This window comes from Schistocerca americana, chromosome 5, assembly GCF_021461395.2.
Source record: "Schistocerca americana isolate TAMUIC-IGC-003095 chromosome 5, iqSchAmer2.1, whole genome shotgun sequence".
Lineage (NCBI taxonomy): Eukaryota > Metazoa > Arthropoda > Insecta > Orthoptera > Acrididae > Schistocerca > Schistocerca americana.
Genome location: NC_060123.1, coordinates 705,831,317 through 705,845,106, shown reverse-complemented (window position 1 = coordinate 705,845,106; position 13,790 = coordinate 705,831,317). Strand labels below are relative to the sequence as shown.

Sequence of the window (13,790 nt, the reverse complement as noted above, 5' to 3'; positions counted from 1 at the left end):
CAAGATCCCAGTGATCACGTGGGCAGATTATTCTAACCTTAGGTCAGCGAGTTATGAAATAATACACAATGGAAGATGAGGTATTATGAAAACTTGGTGACAGATTAAATCTGTGTGCCGGACCGAGACTGGAACTGGAGACCTTTGGCTTTCGGGGACAACTGCTCTACCGATGGTGCTACCGAAGGACGACTTATAACCATCCTCATAGTTTTACTTCCGCCATCCCCTACTTTCAAAGCATTACAGAAGTTGTCCTGCGAAAGGTGCAGGAGTAGTACTCTTGGAAGAAAGGATATTGCAGTAGCACTCCTGGAAGAAAGGATATTGTAGAGAAACGCCGCAACCACTGCCGTGGGTATATTTCGAGAATGAATTTTTCACCCTACAACGGCGTGTGCCATTATGTGAGCTACAAACTGCAGATAAGTACATCACAATACGCACATTATTATGGTTACAGAACGGTGAATGTTATATACTTGTGAGGATTTAAATAGTAATGACGATAGTCTATCTGTTTGGGTGTATGACAGCCAGGTACTACAATACTCTAATGCAAAAGTGGTAAAAGAGTAAAAATCGAAGTTACACACACACACACACACACACACACACACACACATAACCTCCCTCCCCCCCCCCCCCCTCCCCCACACACACACACACTCAACACTTATTTATAGTGAGTTTTGAAATTAAAAGTAAGAAACAATGAAAAAATACTGTATTTTCTGTAGCTTGGCGAATACTGGACTAAAACCAGGTAATTGAGGAATTCTGCAACACAACACACTAAAACCAACAGCTTAAGATGTTAGGCTAGAAACGCGACACGATATAACAGGTAAAATAGAAGGCAGTTCCTCACTTGAATTTGGTTCTGCCCTGTGATCAAAATATAAAACGCACTCACGATATCTACTCGGCAGGCATCACAGGCTGGGAAAATCTTCTACTGGAGTACGAGTCCACGCGTTGTTGACTCTGTTCAATTTGGAACCGACTAAGGGTGACTCAATCCTGTTGCAGTGAGCAGTATAATGTACACCAGAACCACCACTACCAATTGCTCTTCCTCTGACTGCAGCATGGATGCCTGACTCACAAGCGAAACGTGTCGTTCAGTTATTGTTACTCCTCAGGTATCACAGTGTAGGAAATACACCTAATGAAGTACGAATGCGTGCTTTATTGGCCTCTGACCCATATAACGGCGGAATAGAGTGAATTCACTTTCGACGAGTGACCGATATACAATACGCCACAACCATATACACTACTGGCCATTAAAATTGCTACACCACGAAGATGAAGTGCTACAGGCGCGAAACTTAACCGACAGGAAGAAGAAGCGGTGATATGCAAATGATTAGCTTTTTAGAGCATTCACACAGAGTTGGCGCCGGCGGCGACGCCTACAAGTGCTGACATGAGGAGAGTTTCCAATCGATTTCTCATACACAAACAGCAGTTGACCGGCGTTGCCTGGTGAAACGTTGTTGTGATGCCTCGTGTAAGGAGGATAAATGCGTACCATCACGTTTCCGACTTTGATAAAGGTCGGATTGTAGCCTATCGCGATTGCGGTTTATCGTATCGCGACATTGCTGCTCGCGTTGGTCGAGATCCAATGACTGTTAGCGGAATATGGAATCGGTGGGTTCAGGAGGTAATACGGAACGCCGTGCTGGATCCCAACGGCCTCGTATCACTAGTAGTCGAGATGACAGGCATCTTACCCTCATGGCTGTAACAGATCGTGCAGCCACGTCTCGATCCCTGAGTCAACAGATGGGGACGTTTGCAAGACGAGAACCATCTGCAAGAACAGTTCGACGACGTTTGCAGCAGCATGGACTATCAGCTCGGAGACCATGGCTGCGGCTACCCTTGACGCTGCATCACAGACAGGAGCGCCTGCGATGGTGTACTCAACGACGAAACTAGGTGCGCGAATGGTAAAACGTCATTTTTTCGGATGAATCCAGGTTCTGTTTACAGCATCATGATGGTCACATCCGTGTTTGGTGACATCGCAGTGAACGCACGTTGGAAGCATGTATTCGTCATCGCCATACTGGCATATCACCTGGCGTGATGGTATGGGGTGCCATTGGTTACACGTCTCGGTCACTTCTTGTTCGCATTGACGGACACTTTGAACAGTGGACGTTACATTTCAGAAGTGCTACGACCCGTGGCTCTACCCTTCATTCGATCCCTGCGAAACCCCAAATTGCAGGAGGATAATGCACGACCGCATGTTTTCTGGATACAGCAAATGTTCGACTGCTGCCCTGGCTAGCACATTCTCCACATCTCTCACCAATTGAAAAGTGTGGTCAATGGTGGCCGAGCAACTGGTTCGTCACAATGCGCCAGTCACTACTCTTGATGAACTGTGGTATCGTGTTGAAGCTGCATGGGCAGCTATACCTGTAGACGCCATCCAAGCTCTGTTTGACTCAATGCCCAGGCGTATCAAGGCCGTAATTACGGCCAGAAGTGGTTGTTCTGCGTACTGGTTTCTCAGGATCTGTGCAGCCAAACTGAGTGAAAATGCAATCACATGTCAGTTCTAGTATAATGTATTTGTGCAATGAATACCCGTTTATCATCTGCATTTCTTCTTGGTGTAGCGATTTTAATGGCCAGTAGTGTAGTTAGCTTCACTGGCCGTAGCTTATATTATCTCGCAGTAACACCACTCGTTCCTTCAACAGTTTCGTTCCTCTCTAAAACGACAGCGAGATGTGGTGTATAATGGTTTGCAGCACTGACTTGGAACTCTTCTTATTGTGTTATGACTGCATGTGTAATTAGTCTGTGGCTCATCCGCGGGCAGTTCTCTATTTGGGGCACTGTTTCACCCGTTGGCGACAGAGAAGAGGCTCCGTCGCTAGCTTAAAGCTGTTGAAGAGGTAGCACCGACACGGTAGACCTGTCCCAGTAATGTGCATTTGCGCAATCGCGGTAAGAGGGGCGGCGGTGTAGACAATAAAAGGCCCTGTTGGAAGGAGGGGCTCTGCAACGCACTGTTCTAGTAGTCGGGCCTGAAGGCTAGGCTAGGTCGCTAGGGTATAACTAACGCAGAGGGAAGGCCGAGATTGCACACACAACCCAGCCCTGTGTCAATGGAGTGGACTCGGTCAGAAGGGCGGCGGCGCACACAGTGGAAGCACCTTGCTGGAACGGTAGGTCGGCAGCAAACGTCTGCACACAGTGGAAGGCCCTGGCAATAACACGAGCTCTGCACCACACTTGTACCTGCAGCAGTGTTTACCAGCCGGACTTGACGACTACTCTATAAACTATAGCTGATGTGTAGGCAGGTCCATTCCAGATGACTAAAGGAATAAACAAGAAATAAATTAATACTGACACTAGAATACTGGAATACATTGCTACTTCTTAGTTAACGTAGCTTGTGGTTGGGCGCGAGAAGTCCAAGGAGCAACGTAATTAACAAAGACAGGGAATGACACTCACCTGCAGAGGAGCAAGGTTAACGCGAGCGGTGTTTCCTGGATACGCCTGTGCAGCAGAGGCGGCAGTGGGCGCGCGTAGCGTCAGCTGCTTGCCACTGTGGTGACTACTGGTGCCTAGCCAGACACACAGACGGACGTGTGCCTTTGTTCATTGCTGGGCTAGGACCTGGACAGATGGACGGAATGACACTTGACTTCCCTGACTGCTGGACCAGCATCTGGACAAACAGACACACTGGTATGTGTTTTCCTTACCAGTTAGCTAGTGCCTGGACAGACTCTTCCCTCACTGCTGGGTCAGCATCTGAACAAACTGTAAACTGGTACGTGTCTTCCTTCAGCAGACGGCTAGCACCTGTTCAGACAGACAGAGTGATATACATGTCTTCCCTCACTGCTGGGCCAGCATCTGCACAAACACACAGACCAGTGTATGTCTTCTGTTAGCTGTTGACCAGCGCCTGGACACACGGACGGACTTAGGTGTGTCTTAGGGAAGACACACGCGCCGCCCATTGGCCGTCTTCTACTGGACGGCGACTGTACTCGCGGGTTGATGCACCCAGAGCTTTCACCTGGGATATGTCTTGCATGTTTAACAGGCCGAACTTCAGTGTTAATCCAGACAAAATGAAAGCTGTCAACCATAATCAAAGGCTGTGCTATCGTCTATTCCAGGAAATCTCTGAACTAGTTTCGAATAGACGAAGATTCAGCGCCACTTGCAGAAAATATGTGGAGTAAACGGGTTTTGTGTGAATATAATCTCATGGCATATAGGAGAAGAAATTATGGAGGTAGTGTCTACGCTGAATTGACTCATCTCCTACATTTCTGCTCATGGTGACTGCAGCGAAATCAACAGACAAGTCTTACCTGGTAGCAAGGCAATGCCCAACTTTGACAATGTTTTAATAAGTAGAGACATAACTTTAACGACAAAGATCTTTATAGTAAGGACTAAAGTCTTTCTGCTTGTGAGGTACAGATGTCAGGCGTAGACCATAAGAAAGTCTGAATGGCGTAGAATACACGCCTTTAAATTGTGGTGCTTCAGGAAACTCTTCAGAGTTCCATGGATCGCAAAGAGAACGAGTAAGGTCAGTATCACAGGAAATGAAATCGGATTGCTTTTTGGAAGGTCTGATACTGAAACAAAAACTGACCTTCTTATCCTATATGCCATGAGATTATATTCACACGAAACCCATTTACTCCAAATTATGAGAAGACATGATTCGTATATAAAGACTTTAATGCTGGGGACAGTCGGAGGTGCAACGAGAGGAGGGCAGCAAAAGATCACATAGATCGCTGGCGTCAAAGAAGTAATGGATTCCAACCTGGAAAGTCTGCGGGACAAATTGCAAGACAAGAAAACTGCTAGATCCCAATAACTACTAACTAACTGCTATTGTCAGCCCGTGATTGGTGACACACCTGCCCCCGTAATCGAGGAGTCTGGCGGATCTCGACCGTCACGGTGATCGGCGATCCCGCGCCTGGCGGTACTGGGCAGGTGCACCTCAGTCTCCAGTCGGTTCTTCTCATTTACCGACCATTGTGCTCCCTTAAAAATTCCCTCAGATTCTTTTGTGATACCTCGTTTGCCAATGTGTCTCATCAGAGAAAATGTGTCATTACTGGGTAGTTGTCGTCTTAGTCCAGTTGCCACATCATTGTGTATTGGGCACTCATAGATCAGGTGATCAGGAGTGCCTCCTCCTACGCCACAATCACACGCGTGCGATGCCCGCTTCCCAAAACGACACAGTTATGTCGAATACGGTCTGTGCCCTGTAAAGAAGTGCAGCACATCTCTACTCGGCTTGAAGTACCGCATCTCTAATCTCTCTCTCTAATGTCAGGCAGCAGCTGGAAAACTCTCCACTCTGTTTCCTCACTTTACGATGATTCCTGCCATAGCTGCTCCCCTCTTTTCCAGATTGCGAACTCGTCTCCCACCTGCACCCCCATAATGTCCAACGTCTTTTTAATTTTGCTCTTAGTTATCCAATACCACGCTGCCTGTTCGTGGGTTTTAATGTCTAAAGGACACAGCCCCATCAGCACCAACAGAACCCCTCCAGGAGTTGTCCTGTACGCCCCAGCAGAGCGTAACACCATACTCCGCTGCACCCTCCTCACAGCCACGGCGGGCGTCACCCTCCTGAGCCTGTGCGCCCGCACTCCCTCCCTGTATCGTACTATAGAAGTGAATATGCTACTGTGGTAAAGTTTGATTAGGACGGGAAGAAAATAGAATCTTTTATGCCTGACGTTGATTAGGTTATTTAAGACGTCTGGTAATCGGTGGGCTACGGCGTCTATGTGGTCTTTATAATTCCATTTATCATCAATATTAAGCGCATGACATCGAGCTTTGCAGTGCCGAAGAACTGGTGTTCCCTCTATCCTCACAGTGGGGTTTCTAATTAAACTACCTTTCAGCGGCAAGTATGTCGAATTGTTTGGTGCAATCCTCATTTTCGACTTATTCAGCAAGTGAGGTCAAGGCCTGTTCCACCCATGGTTCTAAGTCTTCACTTTCACTTATTATTCCCCTAGGGGATGATAAATAGACCTCCCTTTCTTCACAATAGCTCCTCAGACAGCCATATAGAGGCTCAGGACACCCGTTCTCCGGCAAGGAGAGCGAAGGCCACCACAGGTGGCCACTGATGTCCACCACATACTTATCTGAACTGCAGACCTCGGTCGCCTGGGTGACTGCGTCAGACGTCGATAGTCCTGGCCGAAAGCCAAACTGCCTGTCGCTCATCCCACACAGCACCCTGTGTGCCGCCAGTCTGTCAGCTAATAGCCTCTCAAAGATTTTCCCCAAAACGTCTAAAAGACATATTGGCCTATAGGATTTGACTTCCACTGGGTCTTTATCTTTGCCTTTCTTTATGATGATGACATTTGCCTTCTTCAAAGCTTTAGGAAATCTGCAATGTCTCAGGCATTCGTTATAGAGCCTAGTAAGAGGTGCGATTAGCTGAAAGGTGAGGAAGTACACCACCTCCGTTACAATGCCATCTGGCTCCAGAACCTTCCCCTTTTCGTGGATTTTATGTGAACTGATACCTCCTCCTCAGAGAAGGGTTGCACCACGGTGCTGTTTGTGTACTCGACAAGATCGTGACTGCGGATAGTCGACAATACCGTGGGAGATCTTATCTTTTCCCTTACCAGTTTGTAAGGGACTTCCGAGGGGTAGTGATTAGCTGTCCAGTACATACTTTTCCCAACTCTTAATTCTCACTGCCTTTAGTTCCTTCTGGAACAATTCCTTGGCATATCAAAAACTTTGTACCAGTACTGTTGGTTGGTTGGTTTGTGGGATTAAAGGGACCAGACTGCTACGGTCATCGGTCCCTGTTTCCAAATACTAAAAACACCCACAGAGAATAAAAACGATTAACAGAATAGAGCACAGACGACACAGAACAAGAGAAACTTAGACAAAGACCAGACAAGACGAACTAAAAACACACAGAGTGTGATGGAGGTTGGCCAACCATAGAAACAAAAAAGGAAAAGCCAACCACCGAGAAACACATTAAAACTCAGACTAAAAGCGTAGGCCAAAGGCTAGAATCAACACAAAAGGACATACCAAACACTCAGATTAAACGATAAAAACCTCCTGCCCGAATAAAACGTAAAACTAAGCCAGCCATATCAGGGTCATCAGTTAAAAGGGCAGGGAGCGTATCAGGCAGCGCAAATGTCTGTCTTACCACAGCTAAAAGGAGGCAGGCCAACAAAATGTGGGTCACTGTCAAAGCCGCCCTGCAGCGACATAGAGGAGGGTTCTCCCGGCGCATTAAATAATTGTGTGTCAGCCGGGAGTGGCCAATACGGAGCCGGCAAAGGACTAGTGAGTCCCTGTGAGTGGCTCACAGGGATGACCGCCACACAGCTGTCGTCTCCGTGACAGCACGGAGTTTATTACGCATTGTCAGTTGGCGCCATTCATCGTCCCATAGTGCAAAAACTTTGCGGCGTAAGACTGCCCGCAAATCAGTCTCTGGGAGGCCAACATCCAGAGATGCAAATCAGTCTCTGGGAGGCCAACATCCAGAGATGGTTGACTGGTGGCTTCTTTCGCCAGGCGGTCAACATGTTCATTGCCCGGGATACCGACATGACCGGGGGTCCACACAAAGACCACAGAGCGGCCGCAACGGGCAAGAGTATGCAGAGACTCCTGGATAGCCATCACCAGACGAGAACGAGGGAAACACTGGTCGAGAGCTCGTAAACCGCTCAGGGAATCGCTACAGATCACGAAGGACTCACCTGAGCAGGAGCGGATATACTCTAGGGCACGAATGATGGCGACCAGCTCAGCAGTGTAAACGCTGCAGCCATCCGGCAAGGAACGTTGTTCGGAATGGTCCCCTAGAGTTAGCGCATAACCGACACGATCAGCAACCATCGAACCGTCAGTGTATACAACGCCAGAGCCCTGATACGTGGCCAGGATGGAATAAAAGCGGCGGCGGAAGGCCTCTGGAGGGACTGAGTCCTTCGGGCCCTGTGCCAAGTCAAGCCGAAGGCAAGGGCGAGGAACACACCATGGGGGTGTACGCAAAGTGGCCCAGAAAGGAGGTGGAACGGTGAAAACTCTAAGCCCGGAGAGAAGCTCTTTGACGCGGACCGCGATCGTACAACCTGACCGGGGCTGACGTTCTGGCAGATGGACGACCGATTGCGGGAACAGGAGACGATAGTTTGGATGCCCGGGCAAGCTAAAAACATGGGCAGCATAAGCAGCCAGCAAACGTTGGCTCCGTAACCGCAGGGGAGGGACACCTGCCTCCACCAGTATGCTCTCCACAGGGCTGGTCCGGAAGGCACCATTGGCAAGTCGTATTCCGCTGTGTAAGATTGGGTCCAGCACCCGCAACACAGATGGGGATGCTGAGCTGTAAGCCAAGCTCCCATAATCCAGAAGAGACTGGATTAACGCCTGGTAGAGCCGTAACAGGGTGGATCGGTCGGCGCCCCAGCTGGTGTGGCTCAAGCATCACAGAGCATTTAGATGCCGCCAACACGCCTGTTTAAGCTCCCAAATATGAGGCAGCCAAGTCAACCAGGCATCAAAAACTACACCCAAAAACCTGTGGGTCTCCACCACAGCAAGAAGTTCGTTGTCAAGATAAAGCCGTGGCTCAGGATGGACCGTCCGGCGCCGGCAGAAATGCATAACGCGGGTCTTGGCAGCCAAAAACTGAAAACCATGCGCTACAGCCCAAGACTGCGCCCGGCGGATTGCGCCCTGTGGCTGACGTTCAGCAGTTGCAATGCCAATAGAGCTGTAGTAAAGGCAGAAGTCGTCAGCTTACAGGGAAGCAGAGACAGAATTTCCCACGGTCGCAGCGAGCCCGTTAATGGCTATTAAAAATTGGCAGACACTTAAAACAGAACCCTGAGGCTCACCGTTCTCCTGGACTTGGGAGGAACTATATGAGCCCGCGATTTGCACGCGGAAGGTACGATACGACAGAAAACTGCGGATAAAGATCGTCAGAGGGCCCCAAAGACCCCACCCATGAAGCGTAGAAAGGATGTGATGACGCCATGTTGTATCGTAAGCCTTCCACATGTCGAAAAAGACAGCGACGAGGTGCTGACGGCGGGCAAAGGCAGTACGGATGGCCGACTCCAGGCTCACCAAATTGTCGGCGGCGGAGCGGCCTGTGCGGAACCCACCCTGAGACAGAGCCAGAAGGCCCCTAGACTCCAGTACCCAGTTCAACCGCCGGCTCACCATCCGTTCAAGCAACTTGCAAAGAACGTTGGTGAGACTAATGGGACGGTAGCTGTCCACCTCCAAAGGGTTCTTGTCCGGTTTCAGAATGGGGATAACAATACTTTCCCGCCAATGCGACGGAAACTCACCCTCGACCCAAATACGGCTGTAAAGGTCGAGGAGCCATCGCTGGCAGTCCACTGAAAGGCGTTTCAGCATCTGCCAGTGGATGCGATCTGGCCCAGGAGCGGAATCAGGGCAAACGGCTAGGGCACTGCGAAATTCCCACTCACTGAATGGAACATTGTACGATTCTGGATGGTGGGTGCGAAACGAAAGGCTCCGACGTTCCATCCGCTCTTTAATGGAGCGGAAAGCCACTGGTTAATTAGCAGAACCGGAACTCAGAGCAAAATGCTCTGCGAAGCGGTTGGCAATTACGTCGGAGTTAGTACAAACTGCTCCATTCAGTGAGAGCGCAGGGACGCTGACAGGGGTCCGATAGCCACAGAGGCGGCAGATTTTGGCTCAGACCTGCGATGGAGAGACATGGAGGCCAATGGTGGACACATACCGCTCCCAGCACTCCTGTTTGCTTTGGCGGATAAGGCGGCGGGTCCGCGCACGCAGCCGTTTGAAGGTGATGAGGTGTTCAATGCAGGGATGTCGCTTGTGACGCTGTAGCGCCCGCCGGCGATCTTTAATCGCCTCAGCGATCTCAGGCGACCACCAAGGCACAGTCCGCCGCCGAGGGGACCCAGAAGAACGGGGAATGGCAGATTCGGCGGCAGTAACGATGCCGGTGGTGACCGATTGAACCACCACATCAATACTGTTTTTTTTGCCAGACGACACTTCGCTGGTAATATCTTCTGGACCTTCTTACAGACTGACGCATACGTCCAAGTTCGATAGACCATGGGGATGGAGAGGCAGCAACGGCTTTCCTCCTGGTCGGTACAGCAGCGATCTCCGGTTCGACTATTGGTCGCACCAGGTCCTCGGCGTATCCGTCCACGTTTTCGTCACCCTCTGGCAGTGGAGGAATTTCACACTCGCGAGCCAGGCATTCCAAATCAGTTTTATTGAAGTTAAATTGAACCTTCTACCCCATGTCCCAGCGGCTTTCCCTGCCGCTCAAAGAGAACATCAGGTTGTGGTCACTTTTTGTGGCCTGATCAAGAATTCTCCAATCCCTAATGTTGCCAATGACGCTGGGCGTCGCTAGCGTTACATCTATATTAGTGGCGGCTACACCTCTACCCCTAGAGGTGTGGAGATTCCCAGGTCTATTTACAACAACAAGTTGTGGGGCCATGCTCTTTGGCTCTCTCTCCATTTGCGTCTCGAATGCCACTGAACCATTGAGGGGATTTAGCATTCTTGTCTGATGTTACCTTGTGCCCCTGCAAAGCCATGGTGGCTCGTGTGAGGTGATCCAGGAAGTCTTCAAAATTACTTCCATATTCGAAGTACATATTCACGATGTACACTAGTCTGGCAGGTGGTTGAAGTTCCATGACGTTGCAGTAGCTATCTGACAATTGTGAGAGAACTGTGACACGTTATTGACTACAGTTAGTGCTGCTTTTGGTTCTTTCCCAATACTTACCTACCAAGTGGCATTCATAAAAGAAATCCGCTCAGCTTGGGAGTAAGTCTCCTGTAGGCAGACTACATCCAGCCTCTGCTCGTATACCACCCTCTGTAGCTCCTGCATCACCAGTCGACTATCGTGTGAGTTGTTTTGTCCGATGTTTTTTCGAAAGGAATTATGGAAAGTATGTCTGTACATTGCACTCGAGCCAGTTCTTTTTCCAGTCTAGTGAAATAAACCCATTAGCTAACAATGACTGTATGTAAATTTCGTCTAGATCGAATCTTTCATCTCTTCTTTCAAAGACTTTCTTGACAAGGTAACGCGGGGCTCCGGAGTTGGCGGGGAGATTCATCGACTTTAACTGTATTCTGTCCACAGCCTCCATTGTCGAGGTTACCTTTCTTCCACACTTGTGGCCAATACGAACGACATGTCTTAGGGCAGTTGTCAGGACAACCAGCTGCTCCATTCTCTAGAGCTGCACCGCATGCTCTGGATTGGGGTATACCCTTCTTGGGTAAGCGCCCAGACCTCTTACTTGTGGCACTTCCTCCGTTGACGCCATGTTGGTTACAGTGCTGTCTTGTATTGGTTTTGTGGCTGTCCCATGTGCACAGGTGAGGTACTGCTTATTGTGCCTGCTCTGGAGCGGTTGTCCAACACCTTGGTGCCCTCGATCACCACTGTCCAGCCTACCACCTCTGGTCGTCCCACATGTCTCTCTGCTTCATCTGTCTGACAGTGGTGGGAGGGGGGGTGAGGGGGGTGGGCGACGGCAGCCTGTGCCAAGGGCTGAGTCTGAGTGCAAGCATCAACCATTATTACTCATCGAGCTCTCGCTTTCGAAAGTGACTTCAAAAAATCTATAAACTTGCACGCCCTCTCAGTATCCCTCCTCCTTTTAGACTTTTTCGCCATCCTAGTCACGATAATGGCCTCAGCCATAATCAGTTTGGGATATCAGACGTTGTTCTAGCATTTTGTAAGTGGGGAGGTCCTCCCAGTGGCCCCGCAGGTTTTCTTGCCCCTTCAAGTACACTGAATGCATACACCGGATTTCTTGCAGCAGATGACGTATGCATGATGGTTAATTCTCCCGAATATCTCCAAGCATACATGAACCTGCTAAATGAGTCCTGAAGAAAATTTGGTTTAATCATAAGCATCACCAAGACGCAAGTCCTTCAACAACCACTTAGGGGTTCCAATACAGACGACTACAGTATTAAGTTGGACAACAAACATTTGGGAAACGTGTCACACTTTGAATATCTAGGTAGCCAAATTAGAAGCCACAACAGCCTGACAACAGAAATTGCAGCTCGTATAGCCAATGCAGCCTCAGTTTTCGGCAAACTGAACCACCGAGTATGGGAATCACATGATCTGAACACTACAAACTAAAATTGAGGTCTACAAAGCAATAATTTTACCAACTTTACTCTACGCCTCGGAAACCTGGTGCTGTTATAAAGCTGACATTAGGAGGCTAGACACCTTTCATCTTCGCTGCCTAAGATCAATTCTGCGCATGAAATGGGAAGACCGTGTTCCAAACACGGACATTTTGCGTCGCGTGAAACTGCCTGGCATTGAAGCTCTCTTAATGAAACACCAACTGAGATGGAGTGGCCGTATCATACGCATGGACGACAGTAGACTTACCAAAGCGGTGTTCTACTCAGAGCTTTCATGTGCAAAGTGGCGGCAAGGTGACCAACATCTACGATATAAAGACACCATCAAACGCCACCTCACAGCGTGTGGCATTCCGAGCAAACGTTGGGAGGAGCCTGCATTGCACCGATCAGAGTGGCGCTCCTGTACACACGAGTGTGGAACAATTTGAGCATATATGCCTAAAGAGCCTGGACGATAAACGAAAGCTCCGCAAATCTAAGCCCAAGCCTAATTACATCTAAACGTATAACACCACTGGGCAACTGTATTGCACTTCGTGCTACCGGATCTTCAAAGCAAAGCTCGGTTTTGCAAGCCACATCCGAGTCGCACACGGCGAGAAGGACACGATGATGATGTGGTCCTCAGCACCGCACTTGGAGCACGCCGACCTCCTGCTACAGTCCTTGTGAACGTGACCAACGTCCCAGCAGTTGTGGCAGGGAGGTACCACTAGGTAGTCTTTCACTTTTATCGCATGAGTCCTCCTTAAAAGTGTCAATGTCCATAATGTCAAGATTCTGTTGGTACAAAGTCTAGTGTAGGTCCTCCTCCCTCAGAGACGTTGGAACGTCATATAGGATAACTAGCGGGTTACGCTTTTTGGGGGGTTCGCATTTCACTGTCTTACATAGTTTTTGATTACTCAATAACTTGTTGTTACCATCTTCAGTAGTAACATCAACTATCACCACGCTCTTGCTTGCTTTTACTCTATTTAAACTGGCAATGGCAAGGAAATCGTTTCTGAAGAAGAGAAATTTGTTAACATCGAGTATAGATTTAAGTGTCAGGAAGTCATTTCTGAAAGTATTTGTATGGAGTGTAGCCATGTATGGAAGTGAAACATGGACGATAACTAGTTTGGACAAGAAGAGAATAGAAGCTTTCGAAATGTGGTGAAAGAATGCTGAAGATAAGATGGGTAGATCACGTAACTAATGGGGAGGTATTGAATAGGATTGGGGAGAAGAGAAGTTTGTGGCACAACTTGACTAGAAGAAGGGATCGGTTGGTAGGACATGTTTTGAGGCATCAAGGGATCACAAATTTAGCATTGGAGGGCAGCGTGGATGGTAAAAATCGTAGAGGGAGACCAAGAGATGAATACACTAAGCAGATTCAGAAGGATGTAGGTTGCAGTAAGTACTGGGAGATGAAGAAGCTTGCACAGGATGGAGTAGCATGGAGAGCTGCATCAAACCAGTCTCAGGACTGAAGACCACAACAACACAACAACATCTTGATATTTTCT

The 13,790-nt window shown here is 48.8% G+C and overlaps 1 protein-coding gene across 1 annotated transcript in view; it reads right to left on the bottom strand.

Annotated features, from left to right (window-relative positions):
• Nucleotides 1-13,790, bottom strand: part of LOC124616647 (trehalase-like) — a 412,719-nt gene that overhangs the window by 326,825 nt on the left and 72,104 nt on the right. Inside the window, exon 2 of the mRNA XM_047144975.1 lies at nt 3,747-3,846. Within this exon, the coding sequence (XP_047000931.1) occupies nt 3,747-3,846 (100 nt within the window). The remainder of the gene's footprint in view (nt 1-3,746; nt 3,847-13,790) is intronic.